Source organism: Gopherus flavomarginatus, chromosome 1 (genome assembly GCF_025201925.1).
Source record: "Gopherus flavomarginatus isolate rGopFla2 chromosome 1, rGopFla2.mat.asm, whole genome shotgun sequence".
Taxonomy (NCBI): Eukaryota; Metazoa; Chordata; order Testudines; family Testudinidae; genus Gopherus; species Gopherus flavomarginatus.
Window position 1 is genome coordinate 254,286,993 of NC_066617.1, and position 27,097 is coordinate 254,314,089.

Here is a 27,097-nt window from a genome sequence, read left to right on the forward strand (position 1 = left end):
AACACGTTACCTAAACCAGGTATAGCTTTGGTGACCAGGTTTAATACCTCAAATAAAAACTCACTAAGTCAAGTACTCCTCCTATTGAACAATATTGGACAAAAAATGACTGATAAATATTGTCAGTGCTTGAAATGGATATCAGTGAAATCTTGGCTCTGTTGAAGTCAGTGAGTGTTCCCACTCTAGAAAGATTTCACCCTATATATACCTGTTAGATTTGAATTTCTACTGTTAAAACCAGCAGAATTTAATACAAATAATATGCTAAATTCATTTTACAATACTTTTTCTAAAGCTGCTTATAGTTCTGAACCTGTTACTTGCGCATTTTAGTTATCTTCTATAAAGTTAGCATAGTGTTGTGCTACTTAAGACCCTTGAATCAAGAGAACTGATTTCACAGCTGCGCAACATTATGGATTTTAAACATTGTTTTTTAGTTTTTTATCTATTTAAATTTTTGCAGTTGTAGGCAATTATGGGGAGTTGGACAATTATTTAATGAAAGTAGACACTGAAATTCAAAAAGTTAAAGCTTTATATAGTTAAAATGCAAATTGTCAACATCACATATCAAAATATACAAAGTAAATATCTTTAAAACTTTAGGTTCCGAGGCTGCATTTTCCTTACTTTGCCTATTTGAAGAAATTATTTTTGTTCGTTTGTGAAATCGACATTCACCCATAAAAATCTAATCCATCCAAGCCTAACTATAATATCTTCTGTACATCTTTTCTGCCCAGCAGTGGCACTGGTAATTGCTTTAGATTCAATTTGTAGATTAAGATGACGTGTCACTGTAGGAGGTAAAATGACAGAAAAGTTTAATTTTAAAATAAAGGAAATTTTTATTAAAGTATCCTTAAATTATAAATCTGTTCATCATTTTTTATATTGCTAAAGCATCACATAAATATTTTGGCTCCTGTGATTAGACAGATGAAATTGTTTTAACTGTTTTGCCTAAAAATATCTGCGTTCTGCACACTGTTCCCTCTAGAATATAGTTAAGATACATTATCAGGGCAATTTCAGAAAGTTTATTCAGAGGCTGCCCATATAGTACTACTATTTCTAGAAGACTTTATTTTCTGTAGCTGTTAATCTGGCACCTTTCATAATCATGATATAGTGTATCATTATCTTTTAGTGTGCATTTCTGTCTAGTCTAAGTTTGGCACCTTTTGCTGTAATCCTATTACATAGATTCTTTGAGATTTTATTTAAGATATACAGCAGGGCTTCCATTATGTAATGAGAGATTTAGAATGTTATATTAAAAATATCTGGTTATATTAGCAGATTGAGGTGTGTTATAAGAAAGTATGTTAAAATACTAGCTCTCCAGACTGGTTGAATACCCATGAAATGTCTTTACTCTCTGGTATTTTAAAAGGTAATTAGTATTATAAAAGAGGTTTATAACTGCAGTTTAAATACAGTTATTTAATTGCAGTATATTATTGCTTTTTTGTCTAATTTTGCTTTTCATTAGCAATCCAATGGGGAGAAGATCACCGTCCATTTCACTTTCTCTTTTATACTGGCAAGCAGTCATTTTATTCATTAATGCATGTAAGTACATTATCATCTTTGATAAATAATGTTAACTCTAAGCCAAGTAAAACATTACATCAGAACTACATTGCAGAAGCTTCTGAATTTACCTAGTGATTTCATAATGGACCATAATACCACCACCAGAGGTGAAACATAATGTGTTTTGTTAAGTCATAATGTTTATTCTTTCATTTAGAGAGAAATTGTTGCCTAATTTAAAGTGAATGCTTTGTTTGCCTTTTTTTTTTTTTTTGGTTTGGTTTTGATTATGAATTAGGTATGAATATTCTAAACGTTTTTCATTTTATACTGTAGTTTAATTTAGTATCGGTAAGGTTTAGCAGTGGTGAATGTCCATCCAACAGAGATGACCAGATTTAGGATTATTCATTGTCATATTTTAAAATACATGGTTTTCGTCTTAAAGAGAAGAATTGCAGAAATGTGCTGACATTTAATGTGAAGGAAATTTGTATTAAGTGGCTCAATATATTTATATTTTTAAAAAAATTTTAAAGGTTTTTTTGTGTAAACTTAATATGCACTTAGGTTAGTATGGTGCAAGACCATGAGATCTCTGTCCATTTACTTTTACGATAAAAGCTACATCTGATAGAACACTGCTGGTCCTGACTTCTTTATTGTGTGTTATGAAGAGCCCTTTTATAAATATGGCCATTGGTAGCACACAAATTCTTTGACTTCCTAGAAGAGCCTTATGGAGAGATGTGTAGTATTTTAATATATGGTTAATGTAAAACCAAAAAAACCCACTTTTGTAGTCAGGTGCTTTCAATTTGATGCTTCTGTCAGATTCTGTTTTCCTCATTATGTACTCTTGAAAAGTTATAACAACATTTATTGGACTTTTCCCAAAAATCAAATTCTGTGCATAGCTTTTCTTTATTTTTGAGAATTATCTGGTATTTGTGCTCTATGAACCCAAAGGACAAAATCCCCACTTGTCAGGTACATTTATTTCTTGGAAAAAACCCTTTTTTCGTTTTTTGTTGACCTTGGGCAAATGAGCTTCTTGCCCTGGCAGAAATGAAATGAATGATAAATGTAGAGTGTGTCTTTGCTGAGTAATGGAGCTGCAGCACAGGCTTTCCACAGAGGTTTTCTCCTGCACAGCCTGAGGCAGCCCGAGAACCCCTGCTGTTCATTTAAATAGGTATGTCAAATCTGCCTCGAAACGCCGCTGGTTTGATCTGTGGTAATATTTGTGAAGGTTCCATATGGACTTGAGCCCCCTGCAGTGCTAAGAAATAATGTACAACGCTTCATGGTGCAGACGCAAATTTTCTCTGAAAAGGGATGCAATGCTGCGTTTTAGCTGTCGGAGAGGATGATGGAGCTGACGCGCTAGGCCTGTCAACTTGTTACACGGATGGGTTGCACGCAGCGAGGCTGTGGAAAATCTGTGCCTTTTAACTTTTCTACTTAATCACGGTTGTAGCATTGCCTTTAGACTGTATGCTACATTAATTCTCTTCCTGCCTTCTGCCTTTCATCCCAAGTTTCACGGAAAAAAGTAAAGCATGCAGGTCTTGTAGAGGAGCCTTATCAAACAGCTGTCATCTGACAAGCTATTTGCATTTGTTTTGGCTGAAACAGCCAACCCAAGGGCAAGATGTTTTGTTGCATTCCATCATAATGAAGAAGTTACAAATTTTACAAGGACCACAATTTTATTTTTAGTTCTTCTTAGCCTTTTAAAAAAAAGGTATGTAAGATTGCCTAAGAAATAGTCATACAAAAAAGAGTGTGTATTCTGTTATAATACGACTTGATTAAATCTTCTTCAAGTGAAATCTGCTTGACAAACAAATTTCATTACTGTAGGATATTTTAAAGTACCTGAGTGTTCTTGGGACATTTCTAAATGTGTCCATTAAATAGAATTATATAAAGCAGAATTAATTAAACAGGATTTAACATCCTTTTAGGTAAGCAGCTGCAAAAAAAAGGTGAAATCTGTATACAATGCTTAACATTGTTTTAATCTCTGATCAGTCTAAATGTGTTATATAAGAATTATAGATTGATTTCTTTGAACTACCAAAACTGTAATTCATACAGCTGGGAGAAAGAAAAGATTGCATGTTAATGCAGTATTTGCATAAATGACAATACTTTGTATGGATTAAAAAAAAAATTGCTACATAAAGAGTGATAAATACGATAAAGAAATGATTATTTGGCCTAAATGTTTGTCAGTCACAACTCCATTTACTGACAGGGATCTCAGATTTTATTAATTGCGGTTGAGACAGCCAGTCACAGCAGTGCCATTTGTTTAGGTAATGCTGATCAAAAATGTTAGACATCTATTAAAAGTAGTGAATACATATATTCACCGTGCATCTTATAAGATCCAGTTTATATGTGAATGTATGACTTGAATATTCAAGTAAGACTTCTATAAAACTTGAATATCCTTTGTATTCACATTTCTCTCTTTGTTCTGCTTGTTGAATATAGTTTAGTCTTGGGGATGGGGCGGTTTATTCACCTCTTGATGTGCAAGGGATTTGTTGCATGTAACTCTAACGTACATTGAGAGAATTTAACCCTTTCACATGTGTTGTGGCTATTCATCTCATTCAAAATGTTGCACTTTGAATATGACATGGAAAATTGCTTTGTTAGCAAGTAATATAGTCAGGTTTTGTAATGTGATGAACAAGACTGAATGTCCTTTTTTATATGTTTTTTGTTGGACAAATTTTGTAGCTTATGTAGTCCTGATCATTATTCCCTTCCAGAAATCTCTGAATGGAAACATCATTGTGGCCTCATGCTACATTTATCAAAATTGTATTCAATGAAAATCATTTATATTGAGTGTTTCGATTAAAAAAAATAAAAATAATATATCAAAGAATAATATACCAAAAAATATTCTCTTTCAAGGTAGGCAAATGACTTAAAAAATTTAATTCATGATGATCTGGGTGCTCCAGGCCTTTAAAATGTGCCCTCTTTTCCCTCCTCCCCGCCTCCCTCTCCCCTCAAATAAATAAAAATCTAGATCAAAAATGTACAAAGATGTTTTTCATAAGCTGCTCTGTACTTTGAGGATACTTTTCAAAGATCCAGTTCTCACTCATTCCTGTCTTCAGTTTATTTGGTAATAATAATAAATCCTTCTTTAAAAGAGTGCATCCTAATGCAGATTAAGGATTTGATCCTTCCATTAGATGTGGGAGCATTTATGGCTGCCTAGTGTCTTGTAAAATCAGCTATTTTGTTTGCGTAATAGCTGAGTTTACAAGACAACAGACACGTTCATGTGTTTGACTATTGCATCTTGAAGTGATTAATAAAATCTTCTGACAAGTGAGAGTCTCTACAGTAGTTTCCTATAATTTTGGGGAAATGAGGATTGTTAGATATAATTGTTTGGCATTATATATGATTATTTTGCAAAATAGCGTTTAACATCATGATTGCATCTTACCCTCTTAAGTCCTGAATCTTGCGAAGTCTTATACATGTGCTTACCTTTACACATGAGTAGCCCCATGAAGTAGTAGAACTACTCCTATCCCTAAAGGTTTCTAACCTAAATTTCACCCCATGAGAGAAATGAAAGTTGGATGCAAAACCGAAAGGTATTGGCAATTGTTTTCGATAAGACGACCTCTCCTAATGTAAGATGTACATTGATTGTAGGAGAAGTACTTTTTATATGGCATTCCATTTTTTCCCTGGTCTAGATTTTTTTTTCATGTAGATAGTAAGTTGCTCTGATAAAACCATTCCAGAAAATAGGAACTCTTTCTAATAACTAGAAATGCACATACGTGGAATTTCAAAACATAAAGAGGATCTGGCCTTTCCAGAAATTCTCAGGAAAACCCTAGTTTTTTTATGCAGATTTGAAGTTTCCTTTACAAAAAAAAAGTAGTTTCTAATTATTTTTAGTTGTGACTATGAACTTTCCAAGTCTATGAACAGGCAGCGTGAAACAAAAGAAGTATGAACTATACTCATTCATCTCAGTAGAGCTTCTGAGCCTAATGATTATTCCGGATCTCCCTCTGCACTTCTTGCATATTACCCAAAACAGTTTTAATTACAATTTAAAATTACTTCAGACTAAGGCCAGTTTACAGTAAATTTACAACTGTATTTACTCCCTTTGTTTCCTTACAGCAGCTCTCATCCCGATTGTCATTGTACTTAGCCCAGGATTCTAGTACTATCTGATAACCTTCCCAATCAATTATGTGCAGATTAGGATGCAGTGAGTAAGGCATTCCAAATCCTGGTGGTTCTCTAATAATCTCACTTCAGGGTCTGATGTGCTCCAGAATCCACTTTGGTCTTGGCTCAATAGGGAGGTAGCTAGGTGTCCCAGCTGCCTCAGTGCATCTGCTTTCTCACCAGATAGGAAGATACTGTATGGCTGTACAGGAGAAGAGAAGAAGCTGTAGAGTCAGGAGTCAAGCAAGCAGCCTTCCTATATATTTACAAGGGCTTCCAATCCAGCCCCTTTCCTAATTGACAAGCTCTAGCTAGGTCAAACTTTTCAGTGGCCAAAAATCTCTTTTGCATTCCCAGCCTTACTCATTCTACTTCCAGAATTCTTAGGTCACTCATAGGAACCCACTTCTTCATGTCCTCTATTCTATTGGGACAAGCCTCAAAAAGTGTGTCTACACTGCAAAGAAAACCCCACAGCATTGAGTCTCTCAGCCCAGGTCAATTGACTTAGGCTCTTGGGGCTCAGACTGTGAGGCTATAGTAGTGTAGATGTTGGCACTTCAGAGTGGCATGAAATGCTCGCTCTCAGAGTAGCACTTTCCATATCTCACTAGCCTACAAAGTGAGAGACCAGACCAGGTAATCACACCAAGGTATCTCACAAGGTATTGCGATGTAGGAGCAGTTTATTTTAGTCTTACAGACATTTTGAATAATTATTTCCTGTGTCTTAGGATATCAGATGTTAAAATATAGAAGTAGACACACACAAATGCCACAGATTGGGAGAAAATTCTACACAGATTTGATCATACTTAGTTGATTTCTTTTGTGCCTACCCCAAAATTAAAAAGTTAGTGGAAGGCTTACTGCTACAGGTCAGTCTGGTCCGTGCTGTTTCTAAGGCAATTGGTGTTTTTTGTACTTCAGAGGTTCTATACACTTAAGTTGTGTTCCAAAAATATTTATTTTGCTTAATATATTATTATTAAATCTCAGCATCAGCCTTTTAAACTGATTCCACAACCATTTATTTAAGTGCTGTGAGTGCTACTACTTTAAAAAAATCAGTAAACCTATGGCTAACTTATTATGATACTTTTAAATATCTGTATATTTTTATTGCAACCCTACTGGGAATGTATATTTATAGATAAAGTTTTTAAATCATGATTGGTGGGTGCTTACTACTGTAAGGAAGTTCTTTATTATTTAAGTGTTAAGTGGTATTTAAGTGTTGCATCAGCATCTTTGCTCACTTATTTCAAATTATGATATTGTGTATTTTAACAATTAGCACTTCATATTGTGGTTATTACTAAAAACTCATAGGCTTTCCTATGTTTCATCTTTCGCTGTTTTAAATGTTTTGCTTTTTGTAAAGTAGTCTATAAAATGTAAGAATTTAATCCTTGCCACTCCACAGTAATTGCAGAACTATAGTATCTCCTGTTCTAAGTATAGGAAGATACTGTTGATGCTGCAGATAGCTGGGGCTGTGAATGTTGAGGTTTTTATTAGCACCCATTGTATTTCGTAATATAATTGAAGGGAGTACACAGTACTCATCCATAAAGCTTTTGTTGTCAGCACTTGCTAGTTTAAATGGGTTCTTTGGAATTTGCAGTATTTAGTTGTAATACCACCACTTCTGTTTTTCTTATAAATATTACTTGTTGCCCAAAGTCTTCACTTATTTTACTTAGGATTAAGTTGCTGCTGTAACTCAAAGCATTTGATGTTTCTTTTTAGCATGAACACTAAACTTGTGGGTAATTTAGCTTAATCAGAAAGCTAGATTCTTGAAGAAAACAATTAAGATTGAGAGTACGTACCAATAACCTCAGGGTTTAAAAAGATTTACAAAAATGTTAAATAATCAAAAAACAAACACTAGAAACTCAGGAAATTCAGAATTAAATTTAACTCTAACATTTGAAAGTATTGAAATGCACAGTTATGGCAACCAGACAGCCGTAACTCTGCTCCTACAGGTATACGCTGGGAGGAAAGGAGAAGGGACTCAGACTCAAACTATCTATTGCTGCAGGTGAACCAGTGTTAACAATGGGGGGAGTTTTTTACAAAATTTTCCTAAAGTACAAATTTTACTAAATGGGTAAGAAATCAATTAAGGAAAGCTAAAAACCTATCTAAATGAGTTTCCTCAATCCCTCATTTCATCTGTGCAAGGACTCTCTAGATAAACATAGAGTATTCCAACAAACAAAAGGGCTAAACTCTATGTAAATAATAACACTGAAACTGAATAGTTTTGAATCCTTTCACCCTTGCAATACTGTTTTTTGTATGTATCAATATATAACCTAAACTAACGAATTCATTATTACACATTGAAAGACATAAATCCACACCGTGTAGAGGTCAAGCATAGGAATTTATTACACATAGCGCTGGTGGAGTGCCACCTTGCTTATTAGGCTCAGAGACACTGTCAATCAATTGATTACAATAGAATACATAGATTTTTCCATGGGCGGGGGAAAGTGATGGGGTAGGCAATTCTACACCCCGGGATAGGTTTTGCAGCAAGACAAGATAGCACGTTAGCCAATGGTTAAAAGGTTACATAATATCTCCCTCCATAGTCTCAAGTTAGCAAGTTAACATTTAATTGATACTTTATATATTTTATGCTAATAAAATTTTATCATGTTGAATTCTGATTTGGGGTCCATAGGAATGGAGCAACTCCTTTGATTGTCCAACAGGTACATTCCTAGGGGTTAAAGCAAAGAAACAGTGAAAGTATATGACAGTACAGATTGTCTCCTTTATGTGTTAAGGCAGGCATTGGTCCCTGGGAAGAGAGGTGGAAGGATGCCATATCTTATACTGACATGTGCCAACTTTTCATAAACTCAAGGTTGGATCTGTGGAAAGAACATTCCCTACAGAAGAGACTGACACAATAGGAACAGGGATCCTTTGTTCAATCTGAAACATTGGATGAAACATACTCAGTTATTGCTTCAACATCTGGCATTTCTGTTGACCAAGCATATCTTAGCAAAGGCAGTTATCATGTTTATCCCAGCTTTCTCTTAGCTAATCACTTTTTGCTAGGCCTCTGGTCTCTTGACCAAACTCTAGACTTTGGGTCTAGAAAAGAGCTGGCACAATCCATATACCAGGTGGTTATATAAAATGCACATGGATTTTAACCCTTCACACATCATGTTTGAAAATACCAGTGACAAAAATGTACTTGCTATACTGTATGTGTTGCTTGCTGAGTTTTTGCCAGACTAGTATTTTAAAAAAGCCGATTTATTTATGCACTTCCCCAAGCACAAGGAAGCCGTGATCTCAGTTGAGGCCTCTAAGTGCTGCATAATACAAATGTAATAAATATCATCACCAAAATTAACAGAGTTGCATGGAATACACTATATGAATACTTATTTTTTTCTAAAAAGGCAGTTCAAAGTTCAAGCCAGTAATTGTGTTGTTTATATAAATATAGATATATTGCCCACCTCCTTTTTTAGTTTTAAGAATGACTTATGCACCAATCCTTCAGACAGTTACGCACATGTTTAACTTTACTGCCATGAGCAGTAGTGAGTGCAGGATCAGAGTCTTGTATACATTTTGAACCTACTTTTAACTGTTGTTAAATACTGTAGCCAGTTTTACAATCATCTTTTTGTACACTTCAGGATGTTTGGATAATACACCTACATAGATAAGTAATGTGTGACTATTTTGTTATTTCAAACCATATAAACAATAAAATATCTGTATCTTTTAATACATATTTCTGTATATTTTAGGAAATATATGGGAAACTGCTAGACATTCAGAAATACGAAGACCACTTGAGAGCCCAAAGCTTACTTGCTGAGAACAGAAAACTAATGTGAGTTTCCGGCTTGCACTGATATTGGCATCTGTTTTCTTAAATTGCTTTAATATATTATTTTAGCACTTCTTACAATCTTGGTTTCAAACATTTTTTATATGATTTTTGGAGAGATAATTTTGAAATAATTCATGTGAAGTAACACATTATTGCCAACCTCAGGAGATCAAAAACTATTAGTCAGACCCAAAAGAACATGAGATGATAAAAAGAAAAAGGTTTTTAATCTTTATAACACCTGTATATTCACCTACGTCTCTGCAAGTGTGTGTGTGATAATTTCTAGTTGGAATGTCAACCTTAAGTCACAAAAAATGCACACCTCTCCCTGACTGCTCAGATGGAGACTCCACTTAGCTTCCCATTGTTCCTAAAATAGGGAAACTGCCATCCATCTCCTATTAGTGTCTCTCCTTCTTAGTTTCCCACCATATTCCTTCCTGTGCAAGAGCCATAGAAGGGAGCTCAGAAAGCAATGAACATCCAAGAAACACAAAGCATTCTGACTGTAGATCAAGTGTTTCAATTATTGTTCAGTAAAGATTTATATGAGCTACAAAGCCAGGAGATGCTGCTGAGATGGGGGGCCAATCCATACGTGAAGGCAGGGCTCAATGGCAAGACCAGGTGTGTGTCGTCAGCCCTACAAGCTCTTGCACTAGGTTCTGCTTGGGAGTTTAGCCCTGGAGATAGCAGGAATGGAGGAGTGTCTTATATCATGTGAGCTTGTCCTGCAGGTGCCAAAATCCCATGACTCATGATTAATTCATAATAGTTGGCAATATAGTTAACATTTCAGTCATAAGATCAATCATTTCTGATCATAATTCCTAATTATGGATAAGTGATTCAACACTCAAGGAATCTATTAGATTCCTTATTGTGTTTATATTAACCATTTCATTATTAACTTCCTCCTCTTTTTCTTCCCAGTGCCAACATATTTCAGTAGTTTTACTTTCCCTTACCCCTTTTCTTTCTCTTCCAAAAAGGAAAAGAGAAACAATTTCCTCCTCCTCTCTCTTAGCTTCTTGCCTTTGTTTACCACATAATAGAGACTAGAAGAGGATGGAGAACAATAATTAAATATTCTTGTTGGGTGAAGGTGTTTTGAGTTTTTTTCCACGGAAAGTTTTCACGGTAGATGGTTCTATGTTCAATGCCATTTTCCTTAAGGATTTTACTGAGTGGGTTATTAGACTCATAGACTCATAGACTCATAGGTCAGAAGGGACCAATCTGATCATCTAGTCTGACCTCCTGCGCAAGGCAGGCCACAGAACCCCACCCATCCAATTTTATAACAACCCCTATCCCAGGACCGAGTTATTGAAATCCTCAAAAATGGTTTGAAGACCTCAAGCTGCAGAGACACCACCAGCAAGCGACCCGTGCCCCACGCTGCAGGGGAAGACGAAAAACCTCCAGGGCACCTGCCAATCCGCCCTGGAGGAAAATTCCTTCCCGACCCCAAATATGGCGATCAGCTAAACCCTGAGCATGTGGGCAAGAGTCACCAGCTAGCACCCAAGAAGGAATTCTCCGCAGCAACTCAGTACCCATCGCATGCAACATCTCCCCGCAGACCATTGAGCAGACCTGTCTGGTGGTAATTCAAGATCAATTGCCCAAATTAACGATCCTATCATAACATCCCCTCCATATACTTATCAAGCTTTGTCTTAAAGCCAGGAAAGTCTTTTGCCCCTACTACTTCCCTCGGAAGGCTATTCCAGAACTTCACTCCCCTAATGGTCAGAAACCTTCGTCTAATTTCAAGTCTAAACTTCCTAATATCCAGTTTATACCCATTCGTCCTCGTGGCTACATTAGTACTAAACTTAAATAATTCCTCTCCCTCCCTAACATTAACCCCCTTGATATATTTAAATAGGGCGAGCATATCCCCCCTCAGCCTTCTTTTGGCCAGGCTAAACAAGCCAAGCTCTTTGAGTCTCCTTTCATAAGGCAGTTTTTCCATTCCTCGGATCATCCTCGTAGCCCGTCTCTGAACCTGTTCCAGTTTGAATTCATCCTTCTTGAACATGGGACACCAGAACTGCACACAGTATTCCAGATGGGGTCTCACCAACGCCGTATACAACGGTACTAACACATCCTTATCCCTGCAGGAAATACCCCGCCTGATGCATCCCAAAATCGCATTTGCTTTTTTAACAGCCGTATCACATTGGCGACTCATAGTCATCCTGCTATCAACCAGTACCCCAAAGTCCTTCTCTTCCTCCGTCGCTTCCAACTGATGCGCCCCCAACGTATATCCAAAATTCTTATTATTAATTCCTAAATGCATAACCTTGCACTTTTCACTATTGTATTTCATCCTATTTCTATTACTCCAGTTTACAAGGTGGTTCAGATCTTCCTGAATAGTATCCCTGTCCTTCTCCGTGTTAGCAATACCCCCCAGCTTCGTGTCATCCGCAAACTTTATTAGCACATTCCCGCTCTTTGTGCCAAGGTCAGTAATAAAAAGGTTAAATAAGATCGGTCCCAAAACCGATCCTTGAGGGACTCCACTGGTGACCTCCTTCCAGTCCGACAGTTCACCTTTCAATACGACCCTCTGGAGTCTCCCCTTTAACCAGTTCCTTATCCACCTTACAACTTTCATATTCACTCCCAGCTTTTCCAATTTAACTAACAGCTCCGCGTGCGGAACCGTGTCGAACGCCTTACTGAAATCTAGGTAAATTATATCTACCGCATTTCCTTTATCTAAGTAATCCGTCACCTTCTCAAAGAAGGAGATCAGATTGGTTTGGCACGATCTACCTTTAGTAAATCCGTGTTGCAATTCGTCACAAATACCATTGGCCTCAATGTCCTTAACTACTTTCTCCCTCAAAATTTTTTCCAAGACCTTACATACTACAGACGTCAAGCTAACAGGCCTATAATTACCCGGATCACTCTTATTCCCTTTCTTAAAAATAGGAACTACATTAGCAATCCTCCAGTCATACGGCACAACCCCCGAGTTTATCGATCGCTTAAAAATTCTCGCTAACGGGCTCGCAAGTTCACGCGCCAGTTCCTTTAATATCCTCGGGTGGAGATTGTCCGGCCCCTCCGACTTCGTCCCATCGAGCTGTTTAAGTACGGCCTCTACCTCAGTTGCCGTAATATCCACTTCCATATCCACATTCCCGTTTATCATCCCTCCATCATCGCAAGGTTCCTCACTAGTCTTATTAAAAACTGAGGCAAAGTACTTGTTTAGATGTTGGGCCATGCCTAGGTTATCCTTAACCTCCATTCCATCCTCAGTGTATAGCGGCCCCACTTCTTCTTTCTTTGTTTTCTTCTTATTTATGTGGCTGTAGAACCTTTTACTATTGGTTTTGATTCCCTTTGCAAGTTCCAGTTCAATGTGGCTTTTAGCCTTCCTCACTTTATCCCTACATGTTCTGACCTCAGCAAGGTAGCTTTCTTTACTGATCCTGCCTTCCTTCCACTCCCTGTAAGCTTTCTGCTTTTGTCTAATCCCCTCTCTGAGTTGCTTGCTCATCCAGTTTGGCCTACAACTCCTGCCCATGGTTCTTTTCCCCTTTCTCGGAATGCAGGCTTCCGACAGTCTCCGCAGCTGTGACTTAAAGTAATTCCAGGCCTCCTCCACATTTAAATCCACTAATTCCTCCATCCAGTCCACTTCCCTAACTAATTTCCTTAACTCTTTAAAATTAGCCCTCGAGAAGTCAAAAACCCTAATCGCAGATCTACATTTGTTTATCCTTCCATCTAGTTTGAACTGAATCAGCTCATGATCACTCGAACCAAGGTTGTCCCCTACCACCATTTCTTCTACGAGGTCCTCACTGCTCACCAACACCAAGTCTAAAATGGCATCCCCTCTTGTAGGTGCTTCAACTACTTGATGAAGAAATCCATCCGCTATCACATCCAGAAAGATCTGACCCCTATTATTCGTGCAAGTACTCGTCCTCCAGTCTATATCCGGGAAGTTGAAGTCCCCCATAATCACACATTTCCCCTTTGTGTTTACTTCATTAAAGACATTAAAGAGGTCTCTATCCATATCCCAATCCGATCCCGGCGGTCTGTAGCACACCCCAAGCACTATCTCAGGGGAAGCTCTAGTTGCTTTTTTACCCAGCGTGATTTTTGCCCAGACGGACTCTGTCTTATCCATTCCATCGCATCTTATTTCGCTACATTTAATTTCATCATTGATGTACAAGGCTACTCCCCCACCTTTGCCTTTCTTCCTGTCTTTTCTGAACAGCACATAGCCTTCAATACCCGTGCTCCAGTCATGAGTACTATTCCACCAGGTTTCGGTAATCCCTATAATATCTGGCTTCACTTCCTGCACGAGTAACTCCAGTTCCTCCATCTTGTTACCTAGGCTCCTCGCATTAGTGTACAAACCTTTTAATTTTCTGCGTTTGGCGTCAGTGACATTCTTTCCCCTGTCGTGCACAAACTTTCTACCACCAGCATCACCCGTTACTCTGGTTTCTACTCCACTATTCCTCCTTGGATCAAATCTTGGGGCCGCAAGGGTATCCCCGTTCACTTTGTTTACTTCCCTCTCCAGGTTATGTTCTGGCGTGGAGATCTCCCGAACATTTCCCAACCATCTCCCCCAACTTTCTAGTTTAAAGCCCTCTTGATGAGGTCGGCGAGCCTCCATCCTAGAATTCTATTTCCCTCCTTGCTGAGATGAAGTCCATCCTGAGCAAACAGTCGTCTATCCATAAATGCGTCCCAGTGACCGTACATCCCAAAGCCCTCCTTATAACACCACTCCCTGAGCCATCTGTTGATCGCTTATTGGTTACTCATTTCTATTGAAAGTCAACGGAAAATTCCTGGAAGACTATAATGGTTATTTGTCTGTTAATGAGCCTTTTTAATGGCTGCAGTCAAGATTGCTTGTTAGTCTTTGAAATTAATCAATATTATAAGACCTGGGTGCAGTTTGCTTCCTTTGAGGAATCCAGAAACTAGGATGCAGTCGCCCCCAGTAGTGTTTTGAGAATTTTTTTGTAGTAATTTCTCCATAGAGTGAGTGGGCAGTGAGGATGGGCTGGCTCAGTGGTTTGAGCATTGGCCTGCTAAACCCAGGGTTATGAGTTCAGTCCTTGAGGGGGCCACTTAGGGATCTGGGGCAAAATCAGTACTTGGTCCTGCTAGTGAAGGCAGGGGCTGGACTCAATGACCTTTCAGAGTCCCTTCCAGCCCTATGAGATAGGTATATTTCCATATATATTATTCAGAGAAGGCTTATAGGGTTGAAGAAGTTCCACTGAAACCAAGGAACCTGTCTCATATTCTCACGGTGCACTCCTTTTTTTCTCCCAGTTAAATGGTTGCTTTTTCAGGGCTGCAGTTCTTTCATGATGCACCTGCTATGTGTCTTCAATCCAGCATTATGTAGTATTTCAATTCTCCATAATGATGATCTGCGATTTTAGCCATTAATTTTGTGTGTTGATTTTTTTATGGGTAAATTTCAAAGAGTGCATATATCTTTTTTTTTTTTTTTTTTTTTTTTTTTCAGGACTGTAGTTTGGGGTTATAACTATTTCAGTGTACGTTGCTATGCATTTCCACATTGGTAGCTGGGACAGTTGTGTTAGCATGGGACAGTTGTCTTTAACAGTGGTACAGTAGTTTTTATCTTTGTTTCTTAGTTGACTGAGTGGGCATTCCTCATTCCTTTATGATTAAAGTTTCCTATGTCGTGTAGAGTTTATTCATCATACCTTTCTAGAAGAGACCCTTTAGGATATATCTGCACAGCCTTTTGGAGCCTGCAGGAGTGAGCCTTCCTGCTCAGGTGGACAGACTCAGGCTGGCATTCTAAAAATAGCTGTGTAGAAAAAGCTTTGAAGTTGTGGCTTGGAATCTGAAGCTCCAACCCAAGCTGCAACTTCAGAGTCTACATAACTATTTTTATAGCACTAATATGAATTCCCGCTTGCCCAAGTCTGTCCACTCGTGCCAGAAGGCTCAGTCCTGCTAGCTCCAAAATGCTACGTAGACATATCTAAACCTGAGCAGGGAAGGGGAGAATGGGGTTGGAGTTCATAGTGAATACTGCTGAAAAATAATTTGATTTAATGTGATTCCTTCCAAAATTTTGCCAGTTGTTCTACTCGTGAATAATAGTGATCAACATTTCTGTCATGTTCTAAAAACCCAAGTGGTTGGAAGGATTTTTTTTCAAGTTTTCCAAAAACGTGCCTCTTCCACTGGGACAAGAATAGATAGTTTAACTCTAAAATGAAGAAATACTTTTTTCAGAGAACTGAGCATCTGAAAACGGGCTGTTATATAGACATTTTGCAATCTTAACTACAAGGTTAGGCCCTGATTCTGCAGAGACTTAAGCACACATATAACTTTACACATGTGAGTAATCCCATTGACTTCCTTGAGGCTACTCATGTATAAAGATAAGCACTTATTGAAATCTTTGCAGGATCCTGACTTCAGCTGCCAGTGAAAACAGTAATGCTGTCAGGCAGTAGGAAAAGTAATTTTAGGCCCTGATTCAGGAAAGCACTTAAAGACATGCTAAAGTTAAGTAATCCTTGAATAATGATACTTCCTGGGATTGGGATCCTTAATTGTGACACTAAAAATATTTAATATACATTTATTGTTTCTAACAGTTCTACAAAAGCAAAAAAATAAGAGTTAAGGCTTCATCCTTGGGTCACCTTGTAATCTCACCCCCATTACTGTATGAAGTATGCTGTTTCAACAGCCAATGTTTGAACACTTTTTGTATAGTACCTACATGAAAGGGGCATATTTGGGACAGTGCTTTGAAATTCCTTCTTTTATTGGCTTAACTTAATTCAGACCTTAAGGCTCTCTCCCTTCACTGGACTGTTCTCTTTAAAATTTCCACCATTGCTACCACTAGCGCACTTCCTCCGTTGGTAGCGACAGTGGGAGAGCTGATACAGAGTCCAGCACTGTCATGTTGTCTAACCTTGCTCAGAGTAGGGCCTGGTCTACAGTACGAGTTTAAGTCAAATTTAGCAGCGCTAAATCGAATTAACCCTGCACCCGTCCACACAACGAAGAGGTGTGTGTATAATTTCACAACTAGGACTCATGCCCCGTGGCACCTGCTACTTGGCTTCGACATAAAGGGCTCCTAAAATTGATTTCTGTACTCCTCCCGACGAGGGGAGTAGCGCTGAAATCAACATTGCCGGTTCGAATTAGGGTTAGTGTGGACGCAATTCGATGATATTGGCCTCCGGGAGCTATCCCACAGTGCAACATTGTGACCACTCTGGACAGCAATCTGAACTCGGATACACTGGCGAGGTAGACAGGCAAAGCCCCTGGAACTTTTGAATTTCATTTCCTGTTTGCCCAGCCTGGAGAGCTGATCAGCACAGGTGACCCTGCAGAGCTCATCAGCACAGGTAACCATTCAGTCTGAGAATCGAAAAAGAGCTCCATCATGGACCGAATGGGAGGTACTGGATCTGATCACTGTATGGGGAGACGATTCCATGCGAGCAGAACTGCGTTCCAAAAGATGGAATTGTAAAAGTCTCTAAGGGCATGAAGGAGAGAGGCCACAACAGGAACTCACTACAGTGCCATGTGAAAGTTAAGGAGTTCAGACAAGCCTACCAGAAAACCAAAGAAGCAAATGGACGGTCTGGTGCAGAGCTGCAGACATGCCGCTTCTACCCTGAGCTGCATACAATTCTAGGGAGGGCCACCACCACTACCCCACCCCGACCATGGATTCCGAGGAGGAGTACTCTCAGCCATGCCTGAGGATTTTGCGGACGGGGAAGATGAGGAGGAGGACAAGCTTGCGGAGAGTACACAGCACACCGTTCTCCCCAACAGCCAGGATCTTTTTCTCAGCCTGACTGAAGTAGCCTCCCAAGGCGGTATCCCATACCATGAAGCCATAGAAGGGACCTACATGAAAAGGGCATATTTGGGACAGTGCTTTGAATTTCCTTTCTTTTATTGGTTTAACTTAATTCAGACCTTATGGCTGTCTGTCTACACTGGACTGTTTTCTTTAAAATTTCCATCATTGCTACCACTAGTACACTTCCTCCATTGGTAGCGACAGTGGGAGTGCTGATACAGGGTCCAGCACTGTCATGTTGTCTGACTTAGCTCAGAGTTGGTCTAGATGACATGGTTAAAATGTCAGTGGCTACTAGTTCCCTTCCTACATGAGCACCCCCACATTGCTGCCACCAGCAGAGCTGCACCAATAAGAGCAAGGATTCACAGGGGAAGATCTAGTATAGACAAGGACTTGTTGTTGTCTTGAATCTAGTTCTGTGTGCATTTTGTTTTGCTGAAACCTTGTGGGCCAAGTTTTTAGAACTGAGTTATAAATCTGTGAAAAATTAGCTTATCATGGAACTGCTGATTGACTTTTAACTTCAGTAGCAATAATGAGTGACACTTAAGTAAAATTCATAATTAACTCTCGATGCAATGAATTTAACAAGTGTAGTTACCATTTCTTTCATAAGAAAGAGCTTTTATAACTAACTTAAACATTATAAATCGTATTTCCATAGTGAATATCATACTGTTTTGCAGTAGAAAATACATTTTCAAACCAAGCCTGACTGTATATATGGTCCTTTGTTATATAACTCGAATTGCATGGTTAATTAAAAAGAGAATATATGTGATATTTTAAACAGAAACCTGATTGGCAGCAGATGGCTGATTAAGGAGGAATTGGAAGAAATGTTAGTGGAAGAACTGTCAGATCATGATGTGAGTAATTAATCTTTTTAATTTAAGGGACCTGTATTTTAAGAATACAGACTCCGGCTGCATCCCGAAAAAGTATGTCTTGGAGGCAGGTGTTGTTTTTTTTTTTAAATATCATCCATTTTCCACCCCCCCTCCAGCTCCTCACCTAAGTAAATGTTTGTCATATTGTCCTCATGCATGCTACAAAAATTTCCCACCACTGTTAATGTGATACATTTCCATCAGTGGTAACATCATTGGGAGACCTTGTATAGATGTGCTGGGTCATATAACCCTGCTCAGAGAAGGTCTAATTAACACAGTGCTTAAAACCCATTGGCATTGAGTAGGGCTCATCTATAGGGCTCCCAATGTTACTATTATTAATGAAGTTGAACTGATGGTAGTGATCGTGGAAAATTTTTGCAAAATTTCCTTACTATAGACAAGACAGACCATTATCTGCAATATTCTTGTGTCATATGAAATTGATTCTGAAGAACTCAGCATCTGGCACCTTACTACATGCATCTCCAAGAACAAGTCCGTTAACTCACTATTGCAGCTGGTTTCCAGAGGTGAGGAATAATGCTGATGTTTCTGTTACACTGAGGTTTTCCAGATAAGAACAAAGGTCCAAAAATCCAGATCCAGTCTGCCTGTATGACCATCTAAGTTATGTCTTACCTCTGGAACCTTAATTTCCCAGTGGAATTTGAAGTTTGAATTGGGTTGCACCAGACAGGTTTGACAACCTTTTGTCTAAGCATTCTAGATATTTTATCCTCTACCTCCTTCATTGCTGTGTATTCCACCATCCCTTAGAGATTCAGACTACAGACCATCTCACTAGCAATGGAAGCGGTCCTCAATTTCAGTATCTCTTGTAATACTATGATGGTCGGTATGGATTTTCCTGTTTATTTTCCCAAAGCCCCAGGAATTGTTCCGCATTCACAAGCATAGCCACTCATTTTAGTGTTCTTCCCAGCTTGTCTTTTTACTGTACCTCACACTTCTATGAAATATCAGTGGGCTGGAAAATACCAGACTAGGGATTGGCCTGTAAATAAATACAAAAAAGCGCAAAGGCTCAGCCTCTGGAAATAAATTGAAATGTTTGCATGTATTGAGTCCTTTAGATATTCGCTGTACTCTTTTGCCTGCTCCATTTATCTTATGTTTTGTTTTGCAGCAACGCTTTCTGTGGTGCTTGCATTAAGGTACTAAACAAAATGGAAGCAATTGATTTTATTTTTTTTCCTACATGCTCAGAGAACTGTCAGAGGTTTTCCTTATTTACAGCTTCCACAATTTGATTTCCCCTCCCACTTTTAAAGGCATTTGGCACATACGTGTTGTGCTAATGTCGTTTTTTCCCAAAAACCATTGCCATAGAAATCTGCATTAGAACATTGGACTGAAATAAAACACAAAACTGAGTGATATCAAAATATCTACTGATACTGCTAATTTATTTGTAAGAAAGTAGCCCGCTGCAGAAGATGCTGGAAATACAGCATAGGTAAAAAGAATTCTCAAAAGTAATTTTAGAAATACCCTGTAAGTAGGAAAAAAGCGTAAAAAATTTCTTATACGCAATGGCATCCTTACATTTCTTTGTTACCAGTGGTCCAAAACTCCTGCAAGTAATGCTTTGTAGCAGGCCATCTCAGCTTTCAGCACAAAGGGGTTAATGCTAAGGTGTTTAGTTTCTAATCACATGTTCAAGAACTAGGAAAAAAAGCACACAGGAGCAAAGGATAATTTATTTCAAGAGGTTGCCCTTTAAGTCAAGTGTCTCTTGAATTTTTAAATATCTTGATTGTTCAGTTTTAAAGGAAATCATAAACATTAAAGTAACTCAGCTTGAACAGCCGAAGAGATATGTTTCCCGTATGTATTATGAAATATAATCACTGAGGTGCAGTTTAGTAAAATAAAATTATTTCCATTTCTATAGACCTATTGGAAATGAGTGGGAAAGCTTTTTCTCCTCTATTCTAATAAAAAAAAAAATTTCAGATCCAAGGCCCAGTAGAAGTTTTCTTTTAAAATTGAGATTAACTTAATTCTAATATACTAATCCTATATTACAAAGAGGTTGGATGTACTCTGAATTCAAGATTCATTGTTGTCTGAAGAAAGGATTAGATGTCTTTAGTCACACAGAAAATGATGCATCTGCATGCTGTTTTTGAAGCAGCATGTGGATGCAAAAGTGTCATCTTGTCAAAAATCATCAATAAAGGCAAAAAAGAAAAGATCAAGTATATAAAAATAGAAAGTTTTAGCAAATACAATTTCACCTGCATCTCTTAATGAATTTTTATTCTCTACAGTATTCGATGTGTATTCAGCTGCTAGAAAGATTAGTGACGTTGCCATGTTGTGGCATTGAAGAAGAGTATGTGCTAAAGTTTCGCAGAGAACTAGCTATACAATTAAAAAAGATGGTGATTGAGCCCCTGCAATATGATGAGCAAGGAGTGGCCTTCAGCACTGGGGAAGGTAATAATTTCAAGTTTGTCTGTCTGGTTGAAGTGGTGAAGGTCTTCAGCTGAGACTCAGAAATCTCTTTTGTAACCCCAACACTCAGCAAAGTCTTGTATTGGTTTGGTGCATTTCTTTATTTCATACACTTGTATTGATATTTTACAAGTCCTTTCATGGATGTCTTGGTTTCAAAATTGAAGTGTATGGCACAAGTGTCATTATCAAATGATCCATGATGATCTACGATAGAGCCTTCAAAATAATAGTAAATCACTAGTTGATGAAATTAGTAGATATGGGTACTCGGCATTGAATTATAGCCAGTTTTCATAAGTTCAATAACTATCTTATTTTCCCTTTAAATACACAAATGCACAGATCTGTTTCACAGGCTAACAGGTTTCAAAATTAATTTATCAAACAACCTTTTTAACATTACCAGAGCTCAGAGATGTAAACCAGACTATTTCTTCTGGGCTGAGATTTTGTATGTCATATTTTAGGTCAGAGCTAATGTTTTCACAGAGATATAAAACTCTGTAGATAGTTTACGATGAAATCTTACTAAATGTGGACAAAAAATTGTAGCAGCACTGTTCATACCGGTATAATTAATTTGTACGTACAGATTCATAAGAACATTCTTTATTAAACTGATATTCCACTGTACATTTTTTATCAAAGTATCTTTATTTTTTCACAAAATATGTTTATTATTAGCTCCTGCAATGATGCTTCATATGAAATAGTAGATACGGGACATGCACAAGTGCAACAAACTGTTTTAGCGCCTCATGTATCATTACCGCATTCAATTATCTTTCACAGTTACTTTTTAGTGTTCAGAATATTGCTTCTCATCTAAAGTAAAACTGTTCAAAGTTGCACTGTGTGGGATATACTGATGGCTTTGTCCTTTTTCTCTTATTTCCATGTACATTAACAAAATGAAAAAATCTATTTAGTGCAGTAGCATGCTGAATGTTGCTTATGTTTACCGCCCCCATCCCCTTTACCTCATTGCTGCTGTATGAAAATATAAGATCTACTTGGCTTTTTTTGCATTTGATATGCCGAAAAATAACGAACCCACAATAACAAAAGGATGCTTTGTTTGTTTTAAGGCAAAAGAAAGACTTCGCGAGCAACCGCAGTAATTTATGACAATGGAAGCGGAAAAATTACAGTGAACGGAGTAGATTATTTATATTATTTTCCAGTGATGCAAGACAGGTGAGAGCACCATGTATCTGTTTTAACATTAACAACCTAAACAGAAACCATCATGCTTTGGTAGAGCATTTCAAGTATTCAAAACATCAAAAAGAGCTAATATTGTTAATTTTTATTATTATAATTATTGTAACTTGATCACTGATTTTTTTTTCTTGATGTTTCTGCATGGATCTTTAGCTCTGTGAAGCTGACACTGTCTCCTGTTCCTGTATAAGTATCTAATTTAAGAAGACTTCACCTTGTTTCCATTTTTTTCACATGATCATGAGAACTCAGTGTATCAGCTGAGAACTGTCTGTCATCTGCCTTTTTTCAAGGAGAGTTGCAAGGTTGCAAAGAATAAGAATACAGATCATTTTGGTACTTTAGTTATGGAATCTGCTCAGCTCAGAGAAACTCTTGTGTTTACTGAAATACATCTGTTTCCTGAGAGTTCCAGGGGCAGTAGTCACACAGTCGTACTCCAGCATATATCAGTACAATACAAACAAACAATGTAATTCAAGACACTGCACCTAAAATTTCAGACTGCACACACAATTTCAGTTCATCTTACACTTGCAAGATTTCTGAAGATAAGTTATAAAAAGTTTCCTTAAACAAGCCAATGTGGATTTATTTTATTCCTCTTGTTGGCTATACAATTCCAACACCTTGTATATTCCAGTAATCTAAATGCATAATAGTCGTTTCACGTCTGGTTTAATGTACTGACAAAGGAGTACAGGGAAGCTTGCATTTCTTTAGATTACATATGTCAAGTCATCATTTAACACTCTCATAAACTAGCAATGTTATATATAATCTGCAATTTATAAAAATTAAATACTGTGTGTATCTTATATTTTTCCAGAGAACAGCTAATGTTCCCATTCCAGTTCCTTGATAGACTTGGAATACATGATATGATCTGTACCGTCTCTGGTGGAGGGAGGTCCTCACAGGCTGGAGCGATCCGTTTAGCCTCTGCAAGAGCACTGTGTAGTTTCATCACTGAAAATGAAGTGGAATTTATGAGGCAAGGTATGAGCATAAGTAGGAAAGAATGCATAATTCCAACAGTAATATGTTTACATGCTTTTCCAGAAACTGGCTAAGATTAATAAGATTAAGGGCATGACTCTCTGAAAACGCAGAAGTGAGTAATTCCATTGAAATCAGTGGGACTACTCATGTTCATAAGTATTTTCAGAACTCACACTTTAGTCATGAATAGTTTTAATAGTCAGTCTTTCTGACATCTTTCAAATGACCCAACTGTATTTCCTCTTTGAATAACCTCTGCACCTGTTCATGAGTTGTTAGGGTCACAGTCCCAGCCTGAGAACCTGCTTAGGCTACATCCTGTCAGTGCAGAAACACAATATGTAGTAATATATCAAGTCAGAGAAAAACCTTGAGTCCAAATTTTGTGGGAGGAAAAGATTCCAAGATTGCTAATCAGTTGAATAGAAACAAATCTCATATATTCTAAAGGTTCTTGACCCTGCATTCAAGCACCAAATGTTAGGGCTACCAGTAGATTAGTTTCAACTTGATCTGAAGGGGATGACAAGGAGCATAATTATAAGTAGGTTACTTTGAATAGGCCAGATTAGAGGTTCCTCCTCTTTCCCTTATTCAGAAGGCACCAGTAAAACAACCACCACCCTAGGTAGCTGCAGTAACTGATATCTTCCTATATGTAGAAAATATCACATTGAGTTTTTAAATAGACTAGAGGGAAATATGTTGAAAACTCCTACTAATAATGAACGCAGCATAATTCTAAGCAAGCTTTTGTCTCTGCTTAACGTGCTTCTGAATTACTTATTCATAGAGTCCAAGCCCAGAAGGGACCATTTGGATCATCTAGTTTGACCCTCTGTATAACACAGGCCACAAAACTTCCTCAAAATAATTTGTAGCACATACCTTTTAGAAAAACATCAAATCTTGATTTAAAAAATGCCAGTGACAGAGAATCCACCACAACCCTAATAAATTGTTCCTATGGTTAATTACCCCCGTCATTAAAAATGTATGCTTTATTTCCAGTCTGAATATGTCTAGCTTCAGCTTCCAGCCATTGGCTTGTACTACACTTTTCTTTTGCCAGATTGAAGAACACAGTAGTAAATATTTGTTCCCCATGTAGGTACTTAAAGACGGTAATCATGTCCCCCCTTAATCTTCTCTTTGTTAAAATAACTAGATTGTGCTGTTAGAGTCTACCACGAAAGGGCATGTTTTCTAATCCTTAAATCTTTCTCATGGCTCTTTAATTAATCAACATCCTTCTTGACTTGTGGTTTCACCAGTGCCAAATACAGAGGTAAAATAAATAACCTCTCTACTCCTACTCAAGAAACCCCTGTTTATATATGCCAGGATTGCATTAGCTCTTTTGGCCAGAGCATCACATTGGAAGGTAATGTTCAGCTGATTATCCCCCATGACCCCCAAATCTTTTTCAGTCACCACCAGTGCCCACTTTTCAATGTAGGGGGTCGACCCTCAGCTCTGCCCTAGGCCCCATCCCCGCTCCACCCCTTCCTCTAAGGCCCCAACCCCACCTGCCTCTTCCCATGTCTGCCCTGCCCTGCCCTGCCCTTTTTCCTGCTCCGTTCTGCCCCCTTCCTCGAATGTACCGCATCCTCGCGCCTCCCGCCACCCCGCAAGTCTCCCACACAGCGCGAAACAGCTGATTGCAGCAGGCGGGAACGCAGGGAAGGAAGGGTTGGCACTGATCGGCAGCACCCAGTGGTGGGCAGGAGGCGCTGGTGGGAGGTTCTGATGGTGTGTGCACCATTTTCCCCCATGGTTGCTCGAGCCCTGGACCACCCACGGAGTCGGCGCCTATGAGAATCACTGCTTCCTAGGTTAGTCCCCCATTCTATAAGTACAACCTACATTGTTCCTCAATGTATACACACATATTTAGCCATATTAAAATGCATATTTCTTGCTTATAGCCAGGTTTCCAAGCAATCCTGATATTTCTGTATTAGTGAATTGTCCTCTTCATTATTTACCACTCCACAATTTTTGTCATCTGCAAACTTTATCAGAGATGATTTTATGTTTTCTTCCAGGTTATTGATAAAAATATTAAAAGGTGTAGGGCAAAGGAACAATCCCTACAGGACCCCACTGGAAACATACCCGCATGATGATGATTCCCCACATACAATTATATTTTGAGACCTTATTAGTTAGTCAGTTTTTAATTAATTTAATGTGTGCCATGTAAATTTTATATCGTTCTAGTTTTTTAATCAGAATGTCATGCGATACCAAGTCAAATGCCTTACATAAATCTAAATATTTTACATCAACACTATTGCCTTTATCAACCAAACTTGTAGTCTCATCAAAAAAAGATGTCAAGTTAGTTTGACAGGATCTATTTTTCATAAACCCATGTTGATTTGTCCCGTATCAGCAACTCTATTATCTTGCCTGGGATCTATATCAAGCTTGCAGGCCTAGACTTAGCCAGGTCATTCCATTTACCTTTTTTAAAAATTGGCAAGTTAGCTTACTTCCAGAATTCTGGAACTTCCTCATTTCTCCAAGACTTGTTGAAAATCACCATTAATGGGGTACAGTGAGCTCTTCATCCAACTCTTTTAAAACGCTTGGATGCATGTTATCTGGACCTGCTAATTTTAAAAATGTTTAACTTTAGTAGCTTCTGTTTAACATCCTCCAGAGATGCTAGTAAAATGGAAGGAGTATTATCATAGCCATATGATGAGTCTATATCATTTGTTTTTCTCCAAATACAGAACAGAAATATTTATTGAACACTTCTGCCTTTTCTATATTATTATTGATAATTCTCCCAATACCATCTAATAGTGGACCAATACCATTGTCAGGATTCTTTTTGTTCCTGAAATATTTAAAAGTTCCTTCTTTTTGTCCTTAACTCTGCTCGTCATAGATTTCTCATTGTGTCCCTTTGCTTCCCTTAACGATTTTTATACAATTCCTAACTTCTGATTTATATTCATTACTATCAACTTCCTCTTTCTTCCATTTGTTATATATAATTTTTTATAGCTGTCTAAAAGTGAGTTCAAATATTTGAACAAATAACATGTCCTTTACATCACTAGGGTGATTTTTGTAAGATTTGTTATGTATTGTGATGTACAATACTCAAATACTGTAACCGTGTTAAAATTCTGTGGGGTTTGACTAATCTAAATTCCCTTTTGTTGGTTTCAAGCTGTACCTTTTGTCCTCCTTTTGGGCTTAGATGATGCAATTCATGTGGTATGCAAAGTCACCAGTTGTTCTGAAGCCCTCTTCTCTCTCACACACACACAAAATATATTAGTGAGTGCTGTACTTCATAAAATGACTGTCTTCATATTGTCCTGTAGCTGGACTACTGACAGCTGATCCACGTGTCAGGGAACGAAAGAAGCCTGGTCAAGAGGGAGCCCGTAGGAAGTTCACCTGGAAAAAACGCTAAGTCTAACTGGAGCAGATGTTAAAAGTTTTATGTGTTACAACAGTTTCAAAACATCACCAACCGTATGATTTCTTTATAATCACTGTTGTGTAAATATATCTGGTAATAAATGTTTTGTTTCTAATTACTGTGTTTTCCTCTTTTAAAAAAATGAATTACTTTTAAGTTGCAGTCAGTTGTTAAAAGATTTTAAAAGTTGCAAATTGTAAAGTCTTTTGTCTGAACTAAGAGTCTGAAGTGAAACTTTAAGGCCAAAATAATTAGACCTCCCAACTGCTGTGTAGACATACCCTTAATGATGGACATACCAGATGCTTACTCTGCGTGGGTGAGGAGCACATAACAGAGAGAGATGCCATATGTAGAACCTTTTCTAAGAGAATCCAGAGAGCTACTGAGTCTTCTCTGAAAATGTTCCTGATGGAGAGATGCATCCCTCTTTAGACCCCCAGAAACTTCTAAGCACTCGTCATCAAAAA

At 38.0% G+C, this 27,097-nt stretch overlaps 1 protein-coding gene across 1 annotated transcript in view; it reads left to right on the top strand.

Moving 5' to 3' along the window:
* The window catches only part of MRPS9 (mitochondrial ribosomal protein S9), a 49,831-nt gene extending 23,089 nt beyond the window's left edge, over window positions 1-26,742 (top strand). Inside the window, exons 5-11 of the mRNA XM_050922532.1 lie at window positions 1,502-1,581; window positions 9,576-9,661; window positions 18,367-18,442; window positions 20,764-20,932; window positions 22,042-22,150; window positions 23,007-23,176; window positions 26,527-26,742. Coding sequence (XP_050778489.1) covers window positions 1,502-1,581; window positions 9,576-9,661; window positions 18,367-18,442; window positions 20,764-20,932; window positions 22,042-22,150; window positions 23,007-23,176; window positions 26,527-26,618 — 782 coding nt within the window. The 3' untranslated portion in view covers window positions 26,619-26,742. The remainder of the gene's footprint in view (window positions 1-1,501; window positions 1,582-9,575; window positions 9,662-18,366; window positions 18,443-20,763; window positions 20,933-22,041; window positions 22,151-23,006; window positions 23,177-26,526) is intronic.
* The last annotated feature ends 355 nt before the right edge of the window (window positions 26,743-27,097 follow it).